Source organism: Rhinopithecus roxellana, chromosome 9, assembly GCF_007565055.1.
Source record: "Rhinopithecus roxellana isolate Shanxi Qingling chromosome 9, ASM756505v1, whole genome shotgun sequence".
Classification (NCBI taxonomy): Eukaryota; Metazoa; Chordata; class Mammalia; order Primates; family Cercopithecidae; genus Rhinopithecus; species Rhinopithecus roxellana.
Window position 1 is genome coordinate 41,146,337 of NC_044557.1, and position 22,266 is coordinate 41,168,602.

Genomic DNA, 22,266 nt, shown 5'->3' on the forward strand with positions numbered 1-22,266 from the left:
GCTTGCAATCTCAAAGGTTACATAGAACATATACCCACTGGTGTGACATTCTCAAAAAGAAAAAATTACAAGGATAAATAATGAATCAGCCAGGGGCAGTGGCTTACTCCTGTAATCCCAGCACTTTTTTGAGGCCAAGGCAAGCAGATTACTTGAGATCAGGGGCTCGAGACCAGCCTGGCCAACATGGTGAAACTCCATCTCTACTAAAAATATGAAAATTAGTCAGGTTTGGTGGCAGGCTTCTGTAATCCCAGCTACTTGGGAGGCTGAGGCAAGGGAATGGCTTGAACCTGGGAAGGGGAGGTTGCAGTGAGCCAAGATTTTGTCACTGCCCTCCAGCCTGGTCAACAGAGCGAGACTACATCTCCAAAAACAAAAAAAAAAAATCAGTAAGTACTTCAGGGTTTAAGGTGGGGGAGCCTGTCACCACACCACAAAGGGATACTGCCATATTTTGAAGTGAAGGGAATGTTCTATATTCTGATTTTGCTGGTGGTTACACAAATCTATACATGTATTTACAGTCATAGATCTGCACACACAAAAGTTCTACTTTACTGTATATCACTTACAAATAATTTGTTTAGACCTGAAGAATAATTCTGCATGTGTCACGAAGCTGTCAAAATACAACACTGATGCAACGTAGCACCTTAGCACCTGCAATATGAGATGCCTGGATTTTATGGGCATGTACATGAATTTAAAGAAAGGGGGATGTGCTAAGCCTCTAATATACTGATTACAATTGTAAAATGGTCAGTGGAAAAGTACAGCCTGCCCTTAAGATAAAAACTTGCCTAAAACTGAACTACTTTGAAGTCTTTATGTTCCTTTAATGTCCATGAATGGCATAAATCATTCAGAACGTGGAGAAAACACAGTTACTTAATTGTATGATTTAATTGACTACTTGTCTTAATTGGGTGGATACAGGGTAAGCTGGAGATTAATAAGGATAAGTAAAGACACGGTACTATCTGTTCAGGCACCTGGGTACCTGGGCAGAGTTGTTCTTCTTGAGGATGCAGTAAAATACCAGTAATGAGTTTCAGAGCTATGTTGATAAATATCTCCGTTACAAATTGGCAGGTGCAAAGCAGCCAGGGGCAGAGGTAGAAGTCAACTCGGTTGTTTGATAAGCCAAGCCAGAAGGAATTTAAGCTCTGGAAGGCCATATTTGTGCTCTTGGGTCTCTCACATATCTTCCGATACAGTACTGAGCGGGCACTGAGAGCAAGTAAAGTGAGTTACAGGTTCTCCACCCACCCAGCACCTAGCCGGGCTCCCAGGACATGACAGTGACTGATTCCATGTTCATTTACATGAATGTGTACCACTGCAGAGGGCCAGGACAGGAGGAAAGGAGCAGGAATCTGATTGATAAACTAACCTGACTGAAAAATAAGTCAAGGGAATGCTTTTATTGAATAAATAATCATATTAAATACAATGTTAAAACTGAAGGCAACTCATAGATATACTGAAGTTATCATTTCCCCACGCGTATCAACATGAAATTAGAACAAGCTTTCAATTTCATTTACTTTGACTCGTGCATCCACCTCATTCAAGTATGGCAGACTTTATTTACTGTGCTGAAATCCATTACAGCCAGGTGGCACAGAAGGTGATCTGACTTACATCAGTCATTTGCAATCGCTATTTTAAATTCACTAAACATTATCAGAATTAGAAATTGTTCATGTGTGAAACTGCATGAAAAAGATCTAATCCAAACCTCATGATCCTGCAGATCAAAGGGGAAAATAAAAGTTGACCGAAGCCCAAAGTGAGGGGACTTTACAGATTCCCTTTACTGAGTGCAGCCCACACTATTTAAACGGATATGGACTGCCAGTCCTCGTGGCGTGGAGATCCTTTCTTCCACCCTCTCCATGTAAAACACAAGTATCAGGCCTGGTAATGGTGCAAGAAGCTACCAGAAGACACTGCTAAAAAGTGATAGGAGAAAGACAACCTGGCCTGGGACCCAGGACCAGAGAAACAGCAGAGCATGGGGTGACTTGTGGGCTACCACAAACAGAAGGCCACTCTGACCTGCTGTTTTCCACCTCTGACCAGGCAACAGAAGGACTCCAGCAAGCCCATTCCTTCTCCAGATGCAACTGGGACCCGTCTGACTACCAGACAGGTAGAACCACACAAAGAAAATGGACATGAGAGCCACATCAACAACAAGAATACAAGGAAGGCTTCACATTCCTTGTGGTCCCAGGGCTGCCTTGTCAAAGGAAAATACCTAAGAAGGCAGAACCTGCAAGAGGGATGCAGCTATGTAAGTGATCTCACCTGGGAAGGCCCTTCATCCCTATAGATCTGAGACTAGGTCTCCTCCCCACCCACACACAGGGGCAGAGGGGGTGGAATAGATGAGGGGTCACTGGAAAGAGAGGTCCCTCCAACCTCCCTCATCTGCTCACAAACATCTCCCCCAGCCCACCCCACCCCATGCATTCCAAGCCTGGGAAATCCTTCTGTCCTCTCAGCCAGCACCAGCAGAGAGCAGTGGAGCCTCCTTGGGCACCAAATCCACTGAGTAGATCAAAGTAAAACCTTGAAGGCTCTGATAGTCAAATTATCATTGGAATCTCCTCCCCTGTGCACAAAATAGGCTGAGACCCACATGCCAAGCCTAAACAAGGTGCTTAGTTGCTAAAATATTAGGTGGGTACAAAAGCAATTGCAGTCTTTGCCATTACTTTTTTTTTTTTTTTTTTTTTTTTGAGACGAAGTTTCACTCTTGTTGCCCAGGCTGGAGTGTAGTGGCACGATCTTGACTCACCACAACCTCTGCCTCCCAGGTTCAAGTGATTCTCCTGCCTCAACGTCCCAAGTAACTGGGATTACAGGCATGCACCACCAGCCTAGCTAATTTTGTATTTTTAGTAGAGACTGGGTTTCTCCTTGTTGGTCATGCTGGTCTTGAACTCCCAATCTCAGGTGATCCGCCCACCTTGGCCTCCCAAAGTACTGGGATTACAGGTGCGAACCACTGCGCCTGGCCTGCCATTACTTTCAATGGCAAAAACCACAACTGCTTTTTCATCAACCCAACGAAAGATGTAAATAGTACTTAGCAATACATAACATGACAGACAAAAAAGCCGGGACACAATCATCACACCAAGAGCCAAGGAAATCATGGCTTGAATGATGAAAGAGAATCAGCCAACCCCAACTGAAATGAATCAGAGGTTGGATTTTAAAGCCAGGTCTCTTAAAAATGCTTCAGTGATTGTTTACAAATTATCTACAAACAAACGAGAAAAAAATCTAAGTAAACAAATAAGTTATAAAAATGAACTAAAAGGAAATTATAGAACTAAAAACACAATAATAGAAGACTAAAAATTGCTAGATTTGCTTAATATTAAAATTGAAATGAGCAATAATAGAATCAGTGAACTTGAGATTAATGGAATTCTCCTACATGAACAACAGAGAGAAAACAGACTAAAAAGTGGAAAAGGGGCTGGGCGCAGTGGCTCACACCTGTAATCCCAGCAATTTGGGAGGCTGAGGCGGGAGGATTGCCTGAGCTCAGGAGTTCAAGACCAGCCAGCCAGGGCTACACAGTGAAATCTCTATTAAAATACAAAAAAAAAAAAAAAAAAAAAAAAAAAAAAGCCAGGTGTGGTGGCATGCACCTGTAGTCCCAGCTACTCAGGAGGTTGAGGCAGAAGAACTGCTTGAACCCAAGAGGCGGAGGTTGCAGTGAGCTGAGATCATGCCACTCCAGCCTCCTGGAGCAATGGAGCAAGACTCTGTCTCAAAAATAAAAAATAAAAAGGAATAGGAATAAAACTTCAGAGGCCTGTGGGGGAAAAAAAAAAAAAAAAAAAAAAAAAAAAATCCAATTATTTTTATCATTGGAATTCCAGGAGATGAGCTAGATGATGGTGTTGAAATTATTTTTTAAAAAATTGCTGAAAGCATCCCAAATTTGGCAAAACACATGAATTTACAGACCAAAAATAATTTAAGTTAACCTCTCAAAAATAAACCCAAAGAAGTTCATTCCGAGACACATCTAATCCAACTTTTAAAAACTAAAAACAGAAAAAGACAACCAAAAAGAAACAAAATGTTACCTACAGGAAAATCTACTTCAAGGATAATGATTTTCCCATTTGGGATCCTGGAGGCCAGAAGGAAGAACCCTCAACTATAAATTCTAGATTCAGTGAATCTATCCTTTAGAAATAAAGGGAACTTAAAAAAATTATCAGGCAAAGAATTTGTTGTTGCAAATTAAGAGTAGGTGGTAGGCTGGGCGCAGTGGCTCACGCCTGTAATCCCAGCACTTTGAGAGACCGAGGCGGGCGGATCATGAGGTCAGCAGATCGAGACCATCCTGACTAACACTGAAACCCCGTCTCTACTAAAAACACAAAAAATGAGCCAGGCGTGGTGGCGGCGCCTGTAGTTCCAGCTACTCGGGAGGCTGAGGCAGGAGAATGGTGGGAACCCGGGAGGCGGAGCTTGCAGTGAGCTGAGATCGCGCCACTCACTCCAGCCTGGGCCACAGAGCGAGACTCCGTCTCAAAAAAAAAAAAAAGTGTAGGTGGTAGACCTGCCCTTAATGGTTGGCTCAAGGACAGTGTTCAAAAAGAAAAGAAATGAAGAAGAAAAGAAAAGAAACTTCTACTTGTGTTTTCAAAAGAGAAAAAACAAGAGGAATCTATACAATATAAAATGGACTATTTTGTTTACCATGAGTTCTGTAAATCTTACTTAATAATTGAAACAATTAGAACACTTTCTGGTACTTCAGATGATGACTTTAAAAAGTTGAAGAGGTAAAGGGCCCTAAACGCAAGCGTGGTTTCCATACTTCAAGTGGCAAATGTTGGCATTAGTTGTAGTAAGGTAAGTAATGGCCTCACTCCTGTCCACTCCTGCCCTCACCCTAATCCCTCAAATCTGTGAATCTTACTTTCTAGATGGAAGATTTTGCAAATGTGATGAAGTTAAGGATCTAAATGTGGGGGATTGTCCTGAATGATCTAGGTGGGCCCTAAGTGCCACCACTAGTATCCATATAAGAGAGAGGCAGAAGGAGATTTCAGGCAGAGGAGAAGATGGTCTCATGACTCTGAATGCAGACAGTGGGTTCATGTGGTCACAAGCCAAGGAATGCCAGCAGCTGCCCTAAGTTGGAAGAAGGAAGTGACGAATTCTTTCCCAGAGCCTTTGGAGTGGTTGCAGCCCCGCCCACATCTTGATGCTGGCCTAGCAAACCTGACTTGGACTTCTGGTTTCCAGAACTGAGAGTACAAATTTCTGCTGTTTTGAGCCACCAAGTTTATGGAATATTCTATAGTAACAGCAGGAAACAAATGCATCACTGGACTGCTACAAGTCACATATGTTTACTGTAATGCCCAGAACAACCACTTTGAAAACTATAAAGAAATACATGAAAATATACCACAAATAAGCCAAGATAGAATTAAAAAACAAAACTTAATAACCCCTAGGAAGGCAAGAAAAGCAATAAAAGGGGAATGAGAAACAGAAATAAACAGATAATAAAATGCCAGACAAAGCACTAAACATATCAATAATTACCTTAAATATAAATGGTCTAGATATGCCACTCAAATGTCAGAAAAAGGCAGAATGTATTTAAAAATATTACCCAATTACATGAGGCTTAAAATACATGTCAAAGTCAATGACCCAGGCATATTGATAATAAAAGGAAGAAAACACATACCATGTAAATATTAATAATAAAAAACAGGAGTGTCTATGTTAATACCTGATGAAGTAGACTTAAGGCAAATAAAAATATCAGAGACAAAAAGGGACATCACAAAATAATAAAAGGATTGACCCACAGAAATATGTAACAATCCTAAAAGTGAACAAACCAAATATCAGAGCTTCATGACAAGAAGCAAAAACTGATACAGCTAAGAGAAAAATAGCAACCTCCACAAGCATAGATGAAAACTTTAGTACCCTTAGAAAACAGGCAGAAAAGATAACAAAGGATATTCCATCAACCAACAGAATCTAACTGACGAATACAGAACTCTCAACTCAATACACAGGTGTTTCAAACCCCTATGAAAAGCTGACAAAGACAAATCACACCCTGGGCCAGAAAATAGATCTTGACATATTCAAGTGAACTGAAATCATAGAGAATTTATTCTCTGATCACAAAGGAATCAAACTAGAAATCAGTGATTAAAAGGCATTAGAAAAATCCCTAAACACGTGGAAATTAAATAACATGTTTCTAAATAATCCATGATTCAAAGGGAAAGTCTCAAGTGAAACAAAAAATAATACGTAGAACAAAGTGAAAATAAAAACACAACATATAAAAATATGTGGAATGCAGATAAAACAGTGCCAAGAGGAAAATTTATAGCACTGAATGATATTAGAAAAGAATGAAAAAATTACTTAAGTTCTTACCTCAAGATTCTAGCAAAAGTAATGCAAAATAGATTCAAAGAAAGTAGGAGGAAGAGTGTGATAGAGGTCTAAATTAATGAAATAGAAATAGAGAAACAGTGGAAAAAATAATGAAACAAATATTTTCCCTGAAAAACAATATAATTGATGAACCCATAAGAAGACTGGCAGAAAGTCAGAAAAAGAGAAAGCAAGAAATAGAGAGATAGAAGGGAACAATTACAAATATCAGAAATAAAATAGTGGATATTACTACAGATTCATCAGGCATTACAAAGATAATAAGGAAATATTATAAACAATTTTAAATTCATAAATTCAACATGTTATTAAATATAAACTGATTTATCAAAAACTATGAATTACCAAAACTCAACCAAGATAAAATACACGATCTGAATAGTCCTTTATTATAGAAATTAATGTTATAACTAACATGTTCTCCAAAAACAAAATCCTCAGATCCAGATGGTTTCACTAGAAAATTCTACCAATTTATAAGGAATAATTAACATCATGTTTTCATAAACTCTTGCAGAAAGTAACAAAACAGAAAATATTTTATAGCCATTACAATCTTATAATGAGGCTAGTATTAAATTGATACCAAAGCCAGACAAAGGCAGTACAAAAAAGAAAGAGAACACTATAGACCAATATCTTTTATGAATGTAGTTGAAAACATCCTCGACAAAATATTAGAAAAGTGAATCCAACAATGTACAAAAAATTATACACAATCATGAAGTAGAATTTATTCCATTTATGCAAGGCTGAGTCAATTTTAAAAAAAATCAATCAATGTCATCCACCATCGGAAGAGGCTAAAGAAAGAATATGATATATGAGCTAACACCAAAAAAGAAACATTTGACAATTTGCAGGATATATAGTGTTCATGAGTTGAAAGTTTTAACATTGTAAACATGTCAGTTTTCTCCAAATTTATCAATAGCTTTAATGTAATTCCTATCACAATCCCAGCAATGTTTTTATAAAGCTTTGCTGGGAGTATACATGTATATATGTACATGGTATTCTCAAACCTATATAGAGTGGCACCTGCCCTAGAATAGCTAAGTCTCGTGACAAAGAAGAATAAGGTGAGAAACATCACTCCATCTGATCTTAACATTTACTAAACAGTTACAGTAATCAGTAATGTGTGGCATTGGTAGAAGACTAGTCACATCAGTGTAACAGAACAGAGAACTCAGAAATAGACCCACACAAATATATCTAACTATTTTTTGATGAAGGCAGAAAAGCAGTTCAATGGAGCAAGGAGAGTCCTTTCAACAAATGCTCCTGAGCCACTGGACACAGGAACTGCAGGGCAAACCAGGAACCTCAACCTCTGTCTCAAGCCATATGCAAAAACTAACTCAAAAGGGATAAGAGACTGAAATGTAATATGTAAAACTGTAAAACTTTTAGGAAAATGTATAGAAGGACTCCTCGGTAAAGTGCAGCTAGGCAAAGAATCCTTAGACTTGACACCAAAACACTGGCCATTATGGGAAAGCCAATACACTAGACTCCACCAAAATTAAAAGCTTTTGCCATGTGTTGAAACCCACATGAAGAAAGTAAAAAGAAAAACTGCAGACTGAGAAAAAATAGTTGCAAACCATGTATTCTACAAAGCACTAATATCTTGACTATACAAAGAATTCTCAAAACTTAATGGTAAGAAACATCCACTTAGAAAATGGGAAAAAGACTTAGACATCTTGCCAAAGAGGATGTCAGATAGTAAATAAGCACCTGACAAAATGCTCATCATCATTAGCCATCAATGGTTAAAATGCAAATTTAAACCACAAACAGGTGTCACTACACACCTTTTGGAGCAGAAAAAGTGATGATAAAACCAATTGTGGGGACGGTGTGAGCCTAAGAGCCACTTAACATCATGGGCTGTGACGTGGGAGAACTATGCTGGAAAATAGTTGGGCAGTTTCCTACAAAACTAAATATACAACCAACATACAACTCAAGCAGTCACACTCCTCGGGAATATTCCAAGAGAAATAAAAACTCATGTTTACACAACAACCTATACACAAATGTCATAGTAGCTTTCTTCATAACAGTCAAATACTAGAAGCAATCCCGGTGTCCGTCAGTGGGTGACTAAACAGAAACTGTGCAACATTCATACCTCGAAATACTAGTCAGCAAAAAATGGGAAGAAACGATTGCAGTACACAACGTCCAGGGAATTTTGCTGAGTGAGAAGCAATCATAGAAGGTAAGGCACTACATGCTTCTAATTATGTAACATTCTTGCAATGACAAAATTTTAGAGCTGGAGTGGAGATAATGGTTGGCAGGGGTCACGATTAAGTGTAGAAAACAGGGAGTTGGCTATTATTAAAGAAAGAAAACATGAGGGACCTTTGGGGTATTAGAGATTACCTGTGTCTTGATTGTGGTGGATACATGAACTTAAACAGGTAGTGAAATTGTATAGAATTTCATACTAACACACACACACACACACACACAGAGAGAGAGAGAGAGAGAGAGAGCGAGAGAGAGACAGAGAGAGAGAGAGAGAGAGAGAGAGAGAGAGAGAGAGAGAGAGAGAGAGAGAGAAATGAATATAAATAAAATGGGACAGAGAGAGAGACACACAAATGAATATAAATAAAAGGGGAAATTAAATTAGCTGGGCATGATAGCGCATGCCGGTTATCCCAGCTACTCCTGAGGCATGAGAATCCCTTGAACTTGAGAGGCGGCAGTTGCAGTGATTTGCGATTGTGCCACTGCACTTCAGCCTGGGTGACAGAACGAGACTCTGCCTCAAAAAAAAAAAAAAATAAATAAATAAAATAAAATAAAAAATAAAAATAAAATAAAATAAAATAAAACAAGAAATCTGAATAAGATCAGTGGATCATATCCAGGTGAATATCCTGGTTGTGACATTTTACTATAGATTTGCAAAACGTTTCCACTGGGGATCCAGACAAAGTCTACAAAGATCCCTTTGTATTAACACCAGGGGTTCAATGAGCAATTAGTGACTATCAACTCCAGCGCTCCTTGTCTTCGTCTAGCAGATAGAAATGATATCTTTGTCACAAGTTTGTCAATCAACAATACAGGTGCACTAAATGACAGTTCAGTCTCCTCTTTCCTTCTTCCTTTCCATTACATTTCATTTTTAAATTTCATTCTGAACATGGCAGAACTCTGGATGTTTTATTATATTAAGATGGCAATGGTAACTATAGTAATATAATATTACCTTCTCCTTGTACTGTAGTTTTAACCTTTTTAAAACTATTTTTTATCTACCATTCTATTTGATGCAACAATTCTTTGAGGGTAAAAGGCATACGAGAGGGAGTCAGGGATGCTGCACTATATACGCCATCTATTGTTCTAATGGACTTATCTCCCCAAAATAATAACAGCCTTCAATGTTACTTTGAGATGAAAAAACAAACAATAAAATATTTAAATGTTTTTGACTGATGAATTGTGGAAGAGATTCCTAGGTCTTCTGGGTCTATAAAAACAGGCATGCATTTTTTGGCTCCTTAGAGAAAATAGCCACAGTGAGTCTATACCTGTGACAAAACAGCCAGAACAGCTGGAAATGACTCCAGGTGTTCACTCAGCTGCCTGGACCCCAAATTAGCTGAAATGGAGCCCCCCCCCCCTTATCTGCAGCAGCTTCCTGTGGTCTCAGCTTCCTGTGGTCTCAGCTTCCTGTGGGCTCAGCTTCCTGTGGGACCTATGGCTTCTTCTTCCCTGTAGGCAGGGTGCCCTCAAGATACGTCTGATGGGTCCCCAAGGTCCCTGACTGTGCTGGCTTTCTCAGATAGCTCCACTGCAGCTGCTAGCCCAGATCCAAAATGCTAAAGCCCAGCGGTTTGTTTATTCCCCTAGAGACAGGGTTCTAGGAAGAGGAAACCCAAACCACAAAGGGTGTCCAGAGAGGTGTGGCAATGTCTGAACTCTCCAGTGGTAACGATGAAGGCTGGCTACTCAATTCTCCTTGATTCTGGGAAGTTGATCCTGAACTTGTCAGACACAGAAGGTAACACAAAAGCACTCCCTGGCATAACAACACTCTACTAACCAGGCCGAGTAACCAATTACTATAGGAGAAGGCCAAGACTGTGCTAGCAATTATACAGAAGCGACTTGATTATTCTAGTAACTGGGCTGCTCTCTTCAGACAGCAGTGATTGATGTATTATCAGCATACATTTAAGGCATATTTTAGGAATACCATATATAAATCGAGGCATCTAGTCACAAGGAGGATATTTTACACCCACCAAAGTATTGGGTAAATTTGGTGTACAAATATTTAGAATTCTTACGTTTATCTACTTAGAATAATTGAATTGCCAGATAGAATTTTCAAATGAGGTACCTACCAATACATTGTCAAGAACAGGGGTCCCTTTTTAATGCCAAAATTATTTGTGAATGTTTTTAAGAGTTCCTGGAAGCTTATAAATTGCAATAAGTGCTAAAAGAATCCCATGGAATATCTTGTGATTTCCCAGAAATCATATAAATCCTCAAGGCATTGTTCAAACCTCATTTAGTAATATTACCAATATTTTTATAACAAGATCCCATCAACATTTTGATATTAATGGTTTTATATGTTCTTAAACTTGTTTGTATCCCATTAGAGATGTATATTTTATGAGTAATTTACTTTGTAGACACAGAAGACTAAAAAAAAAGACCCTACAGATGCAATCAAAATATACTTAGAAGAGGTGACTTTTTTTTTCTAACCTCAAACCAAATAAATGTTTAGCAAGTCATAATATTATTATTGTTTTTTGTTTTTTGTTTTTCTTTTTCCAACAGTGTCTTGCTCTGTTGCTCAGGCTGGAGTGCAGTGGGGTGATCATAGCTCACTGCAGCCTTGATCTCCTGGACACAATCGATCCTTTCACCTCAGCCTCCTGAGTAGCTGGGACTACAGGCATGCACCATCACACCCAGCTAATTTTTTTTTTTTTTTTTTTTTTTTTTTTTTTTTTTGTTTTTTTTTTGTAGAGATGGGGTTTCATCATGTTGCCCAGGCTGGTCTCAAACTTCTGGCCTCAAGTATTTCTCCCTCCTCGGCTTCTCAAAGTTCTGGGATTATAGGTGTGTACCACCATGCTTGGCCAATAACATTTCTTTTGACCTCTTACATTCAAGGCTAAAACCAATAGATAAATGTATGAAGAAGATAGCATGCTTCTCGTAGTATAAAATATAATATAAAATTTATAGCAATACTAGCACTCTTCCTATTAATAATATAGATTCCTATTGCTAATTATATGAAATTTATATCAGTAGGCTAATTAGTCCTCAAGGCTAGGAGAATGGCTTATTCTTTCTCTATGTCTCCTAGCTGAGGCCTAGCATAATATTTGGCATTCAATAAATAATTATTCAAAGAGTCAAGCAAGAAAGCTTCTAGATAAGAGGCCGGGAAAGAAAAGTTAACAATGGATAGACTTTAAGTCAAGAACAGGGTTCAAACAGTTGAGTCTGTCTATACTATCAGTGGCATTCAGACTCACAGGCTGTGCCATTATGTGAAAGATAATATACAGAAAAATAGTTGAGATCATGTGATTCCAGAGTTTTAAGAATCTTGTTTCTAATTGGTTTGATTTCTAATCATGTTTTCTGAATTTTTTAAAATCTAGGATGTATTTAAGTCAATATCTTTATCTCTTTATTACCAACATCAATTGTTTATGCTTTCCCCCAAAGCACTAAATGTTAAGTGGTTAACTCTGTGATAAAATTAAAGATATATAAAGATACGCACACAAACACGCACACGTCTGTGCATAGCGTCTGCTTTTTTATGGCTCTTCAGCAGTCTTTAATAAAAAGAGAATGATGCCCTTTGACTCAGGATCAGCGGAAAACAGCAGGGAGAAATGAAGTCTCAGCCACACCAGACAGTGTCTGGGAGCAAGAAGTAGTTTCACCAAAAATGGATTAATCCAGTCCTAAGACAGAACCAGGATCCTGATTTGTTGATCCACACATCTGGTTAGGCAGAGGCTACCCTGCGTGCTCGCAGATGTCTCCAATAATATTGAATATTCATTCTCGTAGACGGACGGGCATTTTAAAACTGTAGCCTGTGCCTGCGCCCACAGAACATCCGGAATTAATGAAATCCCCTGGTGACCAATGGCTAATAGCTGCAAAGGCCAGAGGAAGTCCGGGGAAGGCCATACCTCTCCATGCAGTTCCTCTGCAAATTAAATTCAAGAACAATCTCAATAGACGTGCTTGGAAAGAACTCAGCAGACATTTGCAAAGAAAGTTACTTAATTTTCTTTTAAGTCTGACATTGTATAAATATGACCTAAGTTCCTTCATCCACTTCTCAGGGAAGGTGGATTATTGAAGGAGTTCCTTAATGTTTTTATTCTTTCATATTGTGTCATAAAAATTAAGAAAATGAAAAATCATTACCAGAAATAAGAAATGTTAAAACCCTATTTAGGGTGAGCTATCTACTTTTAGGCTATTTCATTTTCCAAATTTCTCTTATAATCCAGATTTAACTAGAATTCCAAATTTCCCACAAGAAAGAAACCCACAAAATATTGAGTTTAAAGTAGTGAATGCCAGTCTGCCATGAAGAGGTTTTAAACTGCTGCTTTATTTTAAATGTGTGTCATGTGATCCTCTGACTTCATATACTGAGTAGTATTTAAACTATTCCAGTGTATCCGTCATTTCTCCAATTAGATGTTAGACTCCATGCTGGGAAGAATGTTTGCATATAAGTACCCCAAAGTATTTGTTGATGTATCGCCTGAAATTACCTGTTTATTCAAAGAGACCAGCTGTGATTCTCTGATTGTGTTCTGTTATTTTTCTGTGATCTGGTACACTGAGGACATATATCAGTGGTTTTTCCTTCCTCTTCTGCAGCTGATTAAATGCCCCACTGGTCCTGGTTACAATGCTTCCCAAAGGGCATCTCAATTTGATTCAGTCAGCTACTTAGTTTTTCATTTATAGATTCAAGCTATTGAGAGAAGGCTCTAATAACCCTTATGTCAATGTAATACAGAGTTTGCAATTGCTTTCTTAACAACAAATCGCATTAAACAATGAGTGTAAGATTGTAGATCTTTAATAATAACCTAAGGGATTTCATACGGCATCACCTAGCTGCATTTATATTTTAAATGTTGCCGATATTTAACAATTTTTCTCATTTATTTTAGTGACATCCTCTCTTAAATTAGGTGTTTTGGTAATAATAATATGTGTGGGTTACATTTTTCAGCTCTCCAGAGTGTTCACATGCATTATTTCATTTTTCTCATTTCCAGAGGCTGGAAAAGTTTATTATACATATTTTCTAGCCAGGAAAAGAGAGGTAGAGAGAGGGAAAATGACTTCCCTCAGGGCCATGGGGATAGCAAATAGCTGGAGCCAGAAACTCCGTCTTTGACTTGCCGGCTCGTTTCTATCCACTGTGGTGCTGTTCCCAGCACTGTCCCAGGTCAAAGGCAGGCAGTGTGTGTGACGATCACCTTGGAGGCTTGCTCAAAATATAGGTATCTGGGCCCTCAGATGTAAGACTCTGTTTTTAAAAATAAAAAAGCCTATTTTTTTACCCTTGTAATTTGTCAACAAAAAAGAGTCATCATTTGGCAAGGGTGTGGAAAAATAGGATACTTTATGTTCCACTGTGGTTTATATAAATTTTGGGGGGGGGGGGACAATTGGAGAAACATAACAGTGTAAATGAAGATGCCTCTTAATCCCCAAATTCCTCGCTGGAAATGTTCCTGAAGGTATACCAAACAAGTATACCAACGTCTACGTACAAAGACATTCACTTCACAGCTGCTTGTAGAAGTGAAATAATGGGGTGGGGGTGTGAGCATCAGATGCAAAAGACTGTCAAAGGGAACCAGGTTAAAATCATGGTAGGTCTACAGGCGATAAAGACTCCAGATCCTGGAATAGTATCACATCCCTGAGTTGGAATCCCTGCCTCAGCACACACTAGATTTGTGAATTGGGGCAAATCCTTTAACCTATCAAAACTTCAGCTTCATCACTGACAAAACAATGATATTATTAGCCCCAAATTCCCAGGATTATAGTACAGATCGGACAAGGTAAAATGTATTATGCATTTAACACAGTGCATGGTGCGTAAGAGATACACAAAAGTTAGCTATGATATTACTAGTGTTATTCTCATCATTATTATCATAAGTTGTGGTCCAGCAACATAATTTCAAGTATTATGATTAGTAATAGTTGGAATGCGCCAGCAGGAAGACAAGCTAGAGGTATGTGTTCTCTTGCAAAGTGTTCAAGATACAACGAAGGAAGGAGGCATGTTCCTGGTGGAGTCCTATTCTGGCTGTATTGATTTTTAAGGGAATATACAGAATAGTTGGCTAGAGCTTTTTCAATGTGTGAACTCTCATAAGTAATCAATAAATAAGGGGATAAGGTGAGTATAATAGACTGCATCTTTTTTCTAGCATAGAAATACGGGATGCTACTAGGGGCAAGCTTCCTCACAAATGAAGAGTCATCCTCAGTAGTATACAAGAAGACAAAGAAACCAAGACGAACACCTGCAGAACACTTTCCATTAATGAAAGATGCTCTGGTTTAGTGGTTTCAAGATCTACATCATGAAGAGAAGCTATCTGTGGAGTGGCAAAGGCAAATAAGGCGGGTATTTCCTTTCTGCTAAAAACATAGAGGAAGAACACCCCCAAATCATTTTCCTAATTTTGATACACCAGGTCTGATAAAATGGACAGAAACTGTCTTTGAGGCCCTCTCTCTGGACGTAGCTAAAGAGGATGCCCAGGTCATAAGGCTGCAGAACAGTCAGTGATCCTGGTGAAAACTGAGAAGTGGGATCAGTCTGCAAATATTCAGAGCATGGGCTGTCACCATTCTTGCTAAGACTCTGGAAATAGAGTTCTTCAGAGGTACACTGAGTCACCCCCAACACTTTTCCCCATGATGTCTGTTACTTTATCATGAAGTTTTACAGAAAGCGTGGAAAGGTGTATGACATTATTCCAAAAAAGACCTATATTTCCCAAACTAGAAAGCATCTTCACTTCTTTAAAAACCCTGATAATGTAACATCACAGGGAAGCAGAGGAGAGAGTTTAAAAAACAGGGATTGGCTGGGCATGGTGGCTCACACCTGTAATCCCAGAATTTTGGGAGGCTGAAGCAGGCAAATCACCCAAGGTCAGGAGTTCGAGACCAGCCTGGCCAACACGGGCAAACCCCGTCTCTACTAAAAATACAAAAATTAGCCTGGCATGATGGTGCACACCTGTAATCCCAGCTACTCAGGAGGCTGAGGCGGGTGAATTGCTTGAACCTGGGAGGTGGAGGTTGCAGTGAGCCGAGATTGGACCACTGCATTCCAGCCTGGGTGACAGAGTGAGACTCTGTCTCAAATAAAAAAAGAGGAGTTGATATGAAAAATTTATTATTATTATTATTATTTTTTGAGGTGGAGTCTCGCTCTGTTGCCCGGGCTGGAGTGCAGTGGCCTGATCTCAGCTCACTGCAAGCTCCGCCTTCCAGGTTCACGCCATTCTCCTGCCTCAGCCTCCCAAGTAGCTGGGACTACAGGCGCCCGCCATCTCGCCCGGCTAGTTTTTTGTATTTTTTAGTAGAGACGGGGTTTCACCGTGTTAGCCAGGATGGTCTTGATCTCCTGACCTCATGATCCGCTCGTCTCGGCCTCCCAAAGTCCTGGGATTACAGGCGTGAGCCACCGCGCCCGGCCAAATTTATTAATTTTTGCTACCTCATGAGTGTACTAATTTTTGCCATAAACATATTTTTAATGAAGGAAAACAACTGAAACAGATAAAACATAATCCTAAATTATACTCATATTTTGTTCTCATATGAAATCAGATTGCAGGCCACTAGATTAGCCATAAATGGCACTAACCAAACACCTGAGGCCAAATTGCAAGCCAGTAGCAGAATCTCTTCTCCATCCACCACGCCCCGCACTGCATGCATAACAGGAGAAGAAGCTCAAGAACATACTCACACGTACAAGACCGATCTGGTGTCTCCCACTTTCCCAGCATCACCGACCGTCAGGGTGTCATAGCCTCGCTCCAGCTCAAATTCTTCAAAGGCAAGCTTGATGACCTAAATACAAGGTACAAAACAGTGACTTAGAACAGTAGGTACTTCCCATGACTTTTAATAAATATCATAATATCTAGTTATAGTGTTAAATTTTGCTCCTTAATACCAATGTCAAATGATCCCGGAGCTGCTTTAAGTAGTTACATGGATAATTCCATATATTTGATAGCCTGGCATTACAGAATTTTATGAAATTCAGAATTGCTAGTACCCCCAACTTAAGTATTTTCACCTCTAAAAATGAAATTTAACCTCTACACCACTTTAAGTCAAATATCTACTAAATGTTTACTTTAACATTTTCAGTGTTTGGATTAACCAATAACTAAATAAATATAAGCAAAAGAAATGTTGGTTATAGTTAATGACACATATTTTGACCAGACCCAGAATGCCCTGCAATAAATATAAAGTTCTATATTCATATTTCATTTAATTATCCATATTAACACCCCAAAAGACTTTATGAGGATACAAAGTCTTGCAAAGCCTGTACGTTTTTTGTTCGTTTTTTACGAAGAATACTTTGTCATTATGACCAGCGCCGAGACATCTGTACAACACTGGTTTATGTTTGATGTGCCAGTATATTATAATCTATTAACTTCTTTCTGTAGAGCACAAGATCTTTTTCTCCTGAAAGAAGAAATGCTTCCTTTGGTGGCCAGTACTATGAGGAAGGAAAAGTTAGGTTAGAAACCTGGGTAGTATGGAGAAAAAATTAAAGAAGATAAATACATGATAATAATTAGAGGAATGATAGATAGATGATAGATTCGATGGATGGTAGAAGATTAGAAGATATAGACAGATTAGATGATAGATAGAGACAGATAGATAGATAGATAGATAGATAGATAGATAGATAGATAGATAGATAGATGGATGACAGATAGTAAATAGATGATAGACTGGATGGATGGATGGGCGGATGGAGAAATGGCAGATGATACATAGATAGATGGATATATAAGTGAGAGGGAGAGAGAGAGATGTAACGAGAAAGATGCAAAGGGTGTGAGAAAGGAAGGAGGAAGAGGGATGGGACAGGAGGAACAGAAACCATAATATTGGAAGTACATTTTAATAGGCTCTATGTTAGAATGAAACAGAAATTCTGAAACAGTGTAGAAAAGTACCAAATGCCCATTTGTTAAGCTTGAAAGAAAAGAGTACGTGGTAGCATAGGGAAGACAGACTTCCCAGAAATACCCAAGTCCATGTCCACAGTTCCAACAGGCTCTAAACAGGTGCTTTTCCAAGCAACACCAATAAGGAATACATTAAATTTGCTACTTGAAATTCTTACTAAAATTAGTAATATAATCATTACGATTTATTTTTAAAAACCTACTATTTCAAATTGCAGTGTTTGTATGAATACATTATTTCAGCAATCCGATTTGACACAGGTGTCGAGGTTGATAGCTGTTGCAAACCAGTGTAAATACTGCATGTGAAATGTAGCACCTGATATTTTTATTTCTATTGTTTTGTTTCTCATGAATCAGTTTGTAAGTGACCATCACCTGATAATTAGATAATTTTCAAACTGAAGAATCATCATTGAGACCTGGTAGTTTCCTTTCTGACATGTGAACCCAGTGCTGACTTGTTTACAATTCTGGTGGGAAGCGATGATAATTCATTAAGGTTTGGGTGTCATGTTTGGCCGATTTGTAATGAGTACAGACAGGATTCACACTGTATGAATGGGCTCTCACTAGGGGTGGAAAAAGGACCATTCTGTAATTCTTTCAAGCCAAGGCAAAGGTAGACAGAGAAAGTCCTTGTCAGTATTTCATCTCAACAATCAGCCGATCTTGTTGTCAAATACACATCTTTACTCCATGCTGTTGATGCTCAGTAAAAACAGAAAATGCAGCCTTGGTCTTGCATAGACAGCTTTCAGTTTGTCAGAGGATATGGCATTTTATGCATATATGCAGCTGTAAAATATATATACATATATTTTTAACCAAATATGCAATTCTTTCATAGTAAAAGAGAGCCAGAGATGCAAATGAAAAGTGAAGACAAAAGGATAATACATTTCAAGTTGTGAGCAACTTCAATGACATTGAGCCAAAATGGTTTTAGTTCCTCCAACATATGCACCCTCCTTATGTCTTACACGGACTCCCTCAGCTGTCCCTGGAACTGGATGCTCCATATTTCTCTCTCTCTTTCTCTGTCTCTCTCTCTCTTTCTATATATATATACACACACACACACACAAACACACATATACACACACATATATACACATATATATACACACATATATACACATATACACACACATATATACACATATATATACACACACACATATACACATATATATACACACACACACATATATACACACACACAAACACACACATATATATGTGTATAATTATTTTATTATTTGTTTTTAAGTTCCAGGGTACATGTGCAGGATGTGCAGGTTCGGGACATAGGTAAACACATGCTATGGTGGCTTGCTGCACCTGTCAACCCATCACCTAGGTATTAAGCCCAGCATGCATTAGCTCTTTTCCCTAAAGCTCTCCTAACAGGCCCCAGTGTGGGTTGTTCCCCTTCTTGTGTCCATGTGTTCTCACTATTCAGCTCCCACTTGTAAGTGAGAACATGCATGTTTGGGTTTCTATTCCTGCCATTTTTCTTAAGTACCTGCTTAATGTTCCTCCCTCAGCCATGGTTCCACAGCCCACTCTGTCCGAGAAAGCCAGTCGCTTTGCCAAAATCCTGCCTATCCCCTTCATAATATTCCCTGGGTTGATGCTTTCGGTTGGTTTGCTGTTCTGCCTGCCCTGCAGAGCTCCCTGTAGCATTGAGCGCAGACACCACGTGACTTGTCCGTGGGCGGAAGCACTGGTCTCACCCTACAAGAACTCGTGGAGCATCAACTCCTCCAGGTCGCAGAGCTAGGAGTGTTTATTTGAAGTCTTTCTACTGTTTTGATATATGTGTTTAATGCTATAAAATACCCTCTTACCACTGCTTTTACTGTATCTCATAGGTTTTGGTCTGTTGTGTTTCTATTTTTATTTCCCAGCACTTTGGGAGGCCAAGGTGGGTGGGTCACAAGGTCAGGAGTTCGAGACCACCCTGGTAAAGAGAGTGAAACCCCGTCTCTACTAAAAATGTAAAAATTAGTTGGGCATGGTGGCCTATGCCTATAGCCCCAGCTACTCAGGAGGCTGAGGCAGGAGAATCGCTTGAACCTGGGAGGTGGAGGTTGCAGTGAGCTGAGATCACACCACTGCACTCTAGACTGGTCAACAGAGTGAGACTCCGACTCAAAAAAAAAAAAAAAAAAAAAGAATTATTTTTAAATTTTCTTCTTAATTTCTTTACAGACTCATTGGTCTATTTCTTCATAGACCCATTGGACACCCAGGAACATGTTTAATTTCCATGTATTTGCACAGTTTCCAAAGTTTCTCTTGTTATTTATTTCTAATTTTATCTGTTGCGGTCAAAAAAAGATACTTGATATAATTTTGACTTTTAAAAAATTTATTGACTCTTTTTTTGTGGGATAACATACAATCAGTCCTGAAGAATGTTCATATGCTGATGAGAAAAATGTGCATTCTGCAGCTGTTGGGTGAAATGCTCTATAAATGTTTGTTAGGTCCATTTGGTCTACAATATAGTTTAGCACTTCTTTATTAATTTTCTGTCTAGATAAGCTGTTCCATGCTGAGAGTAGTTGGATGTTAAAGTCCACATTTATTATTATATTGGGGTCTCTCTCTCCCTTCAGGAATGTTTGCTTTGTATATCTGGGATCTCTGGTGTTCGGTGCATATATGTTTATAATTATTATACATTATTTTTGTCTTTGTCTCATTTTACATTATTTTCATCTTCCTTTCCATTTATTTATCTATTTATTTAGACACAGTCTTGCTCTGTCACCCAGGCTGGAGTGCAGTGGTGCAATCTCAGCTCACTGCAACCTCTGTCTCCTGGGTTTAAGCTTTTTCATATCTCACCCTTTCTCATGTCTCATGTCCCACCCTTTCTCAGGTCTCATACTTCTAGGTATCTGGGATTACAGGGACAACATACCCAGCTACTTCACATTTTTTCACTTAAAGTCCATGTGATTTGATAAATGTAGAGCTTTTCCTGCTAGTTTTTGGTGTCTGTCTGCATGGACAATCTCGTGTCATGTCTTCAGTTTTAGTCTACGTGTGTCTTTACAGGTGCAGCAAGTTTCTGAAAGGCAGTATACACTTGGATATTGTTTTTAAATTATATTGTCACTTGGTTAATTCTGTTCTGGTTGTTTTGCACATCCTTTGTTCCATTCTCATGCTCTTCTTGGTTATCTTTGTGGTTTGGTGGCTTTCCGTCATGATATGGTTTTCTTTCTTTCTCGTTTATTTGTCTTCTCTACCAGTGAATATTATTCTACCTTGTGTCTTCACGATGGTGGTTATCATCCTTTCACTTTCAGATGAAGGGCTCCCATAAGCATTTCTTGTAGGACCATTCCAGTAGTGATAAATTTTTATTAGCTTTTCCTCATCCGGGAATAATTTTATTTCTACTTCATCTCTAATGTATAGCTTTGCTGGGTATAGTATTCTTGGCTGAAATTGTTTTTTCTTTTTTCTTTCAGCATTTTCATTATATCACTCTGTTCTCCCCTAGCCTGTAAGGGTTCTGCTGAGAAATCTGTTAGTTGGGGGGCTTTTTGCTTATATTTGACTTGACTGTTTTCTCTTGCTGTTTTTAGACTTCTTTTTGTCTTTGAAGTATTTAAATATGTATATTATATTGCTATATCAGGTTGTGGCTATTTTGGGGGTATATGTGGTACTTTGATACGTTTATACAAAGTCTAACGATCAAATCAGGATAATTGTGATATACATAACCTCAAATATGTATTTTTCTTTTCTTGGGAAAATTACAAAATCACTAGAATAGAAGGAAGAATTGTCTTTGACTTTGACAGTTTGATTATAAAGCTCTTTGGAGAACATCTTTGGCACTGGATCTGTTTGGTGATCTTTGAGCTTCCTGGATCTGAATGTACATATTTCTCTAAAAATTTGAGAAGTTTTCTGCTATTATTTTATTATACAGATATCCTACACCTTTTCTGATGTTTTCTCCTTCTAGAATTCCCATAATGGAAATATTTGTCCACTACATTTTGTTCCACATATTTTGTAGGCATTCTTTATTCTTATTTATTCTTTTATTTTTGTCTGATTGGCTTATTCCAGAAATCCTGTCTCCAAGTTCAGAAATTCTTTTTTCATCTTGATCCAGTCTGTTGTTGAAGCTCTTGATTTTATTTTTTAAATGTTATTCATTTTATTCTTCAGTTTCAAGATTTCTGCTTAGTTCTTTTTGTGTAATATCTCTTTGTTGAATTTCTCATTCAGATCATGAATTGTTATTCCTAACTTTTTTGAATTGTCTATTTTTATTCTATTGATTTTCATGGCATATCTTTAAGATCATTATTTTTAAAAACGTGTAGGCATTTTTGTAGCTGTCCTTTTCTTTGGGATTTGGTATTAGAAAATGATTTTGTTCCTTTGTCGGAGTCATGATTTTTGCTTTTTAGACATTTCTTGTATTCCTACA

General features: G+C 38.4%; 1 protein-coding gene across 1 annotated transcript in view; it reads right to left on the reverse strand.

The window, feature by feature from the left end:
- CSMD1 (CUB and Sushi multiple domains 1) overlaps positions 1-22,266 on the reverse strand; it is a 2,044,058-nt gene that overhangs the window by 501,473 nt on the left and 1,520,319 nt on the right. The window contains exon 11 of the mRNA XM_030937494.1: positions 16,541-16,644. Coding sequence (XP_030793354.1) covers positions 16,541-16,644 — 104 coding nt within the window. The remainder of the gene's footprint in view (positions 1-16,540; positions 16,645-22,266) is intronic.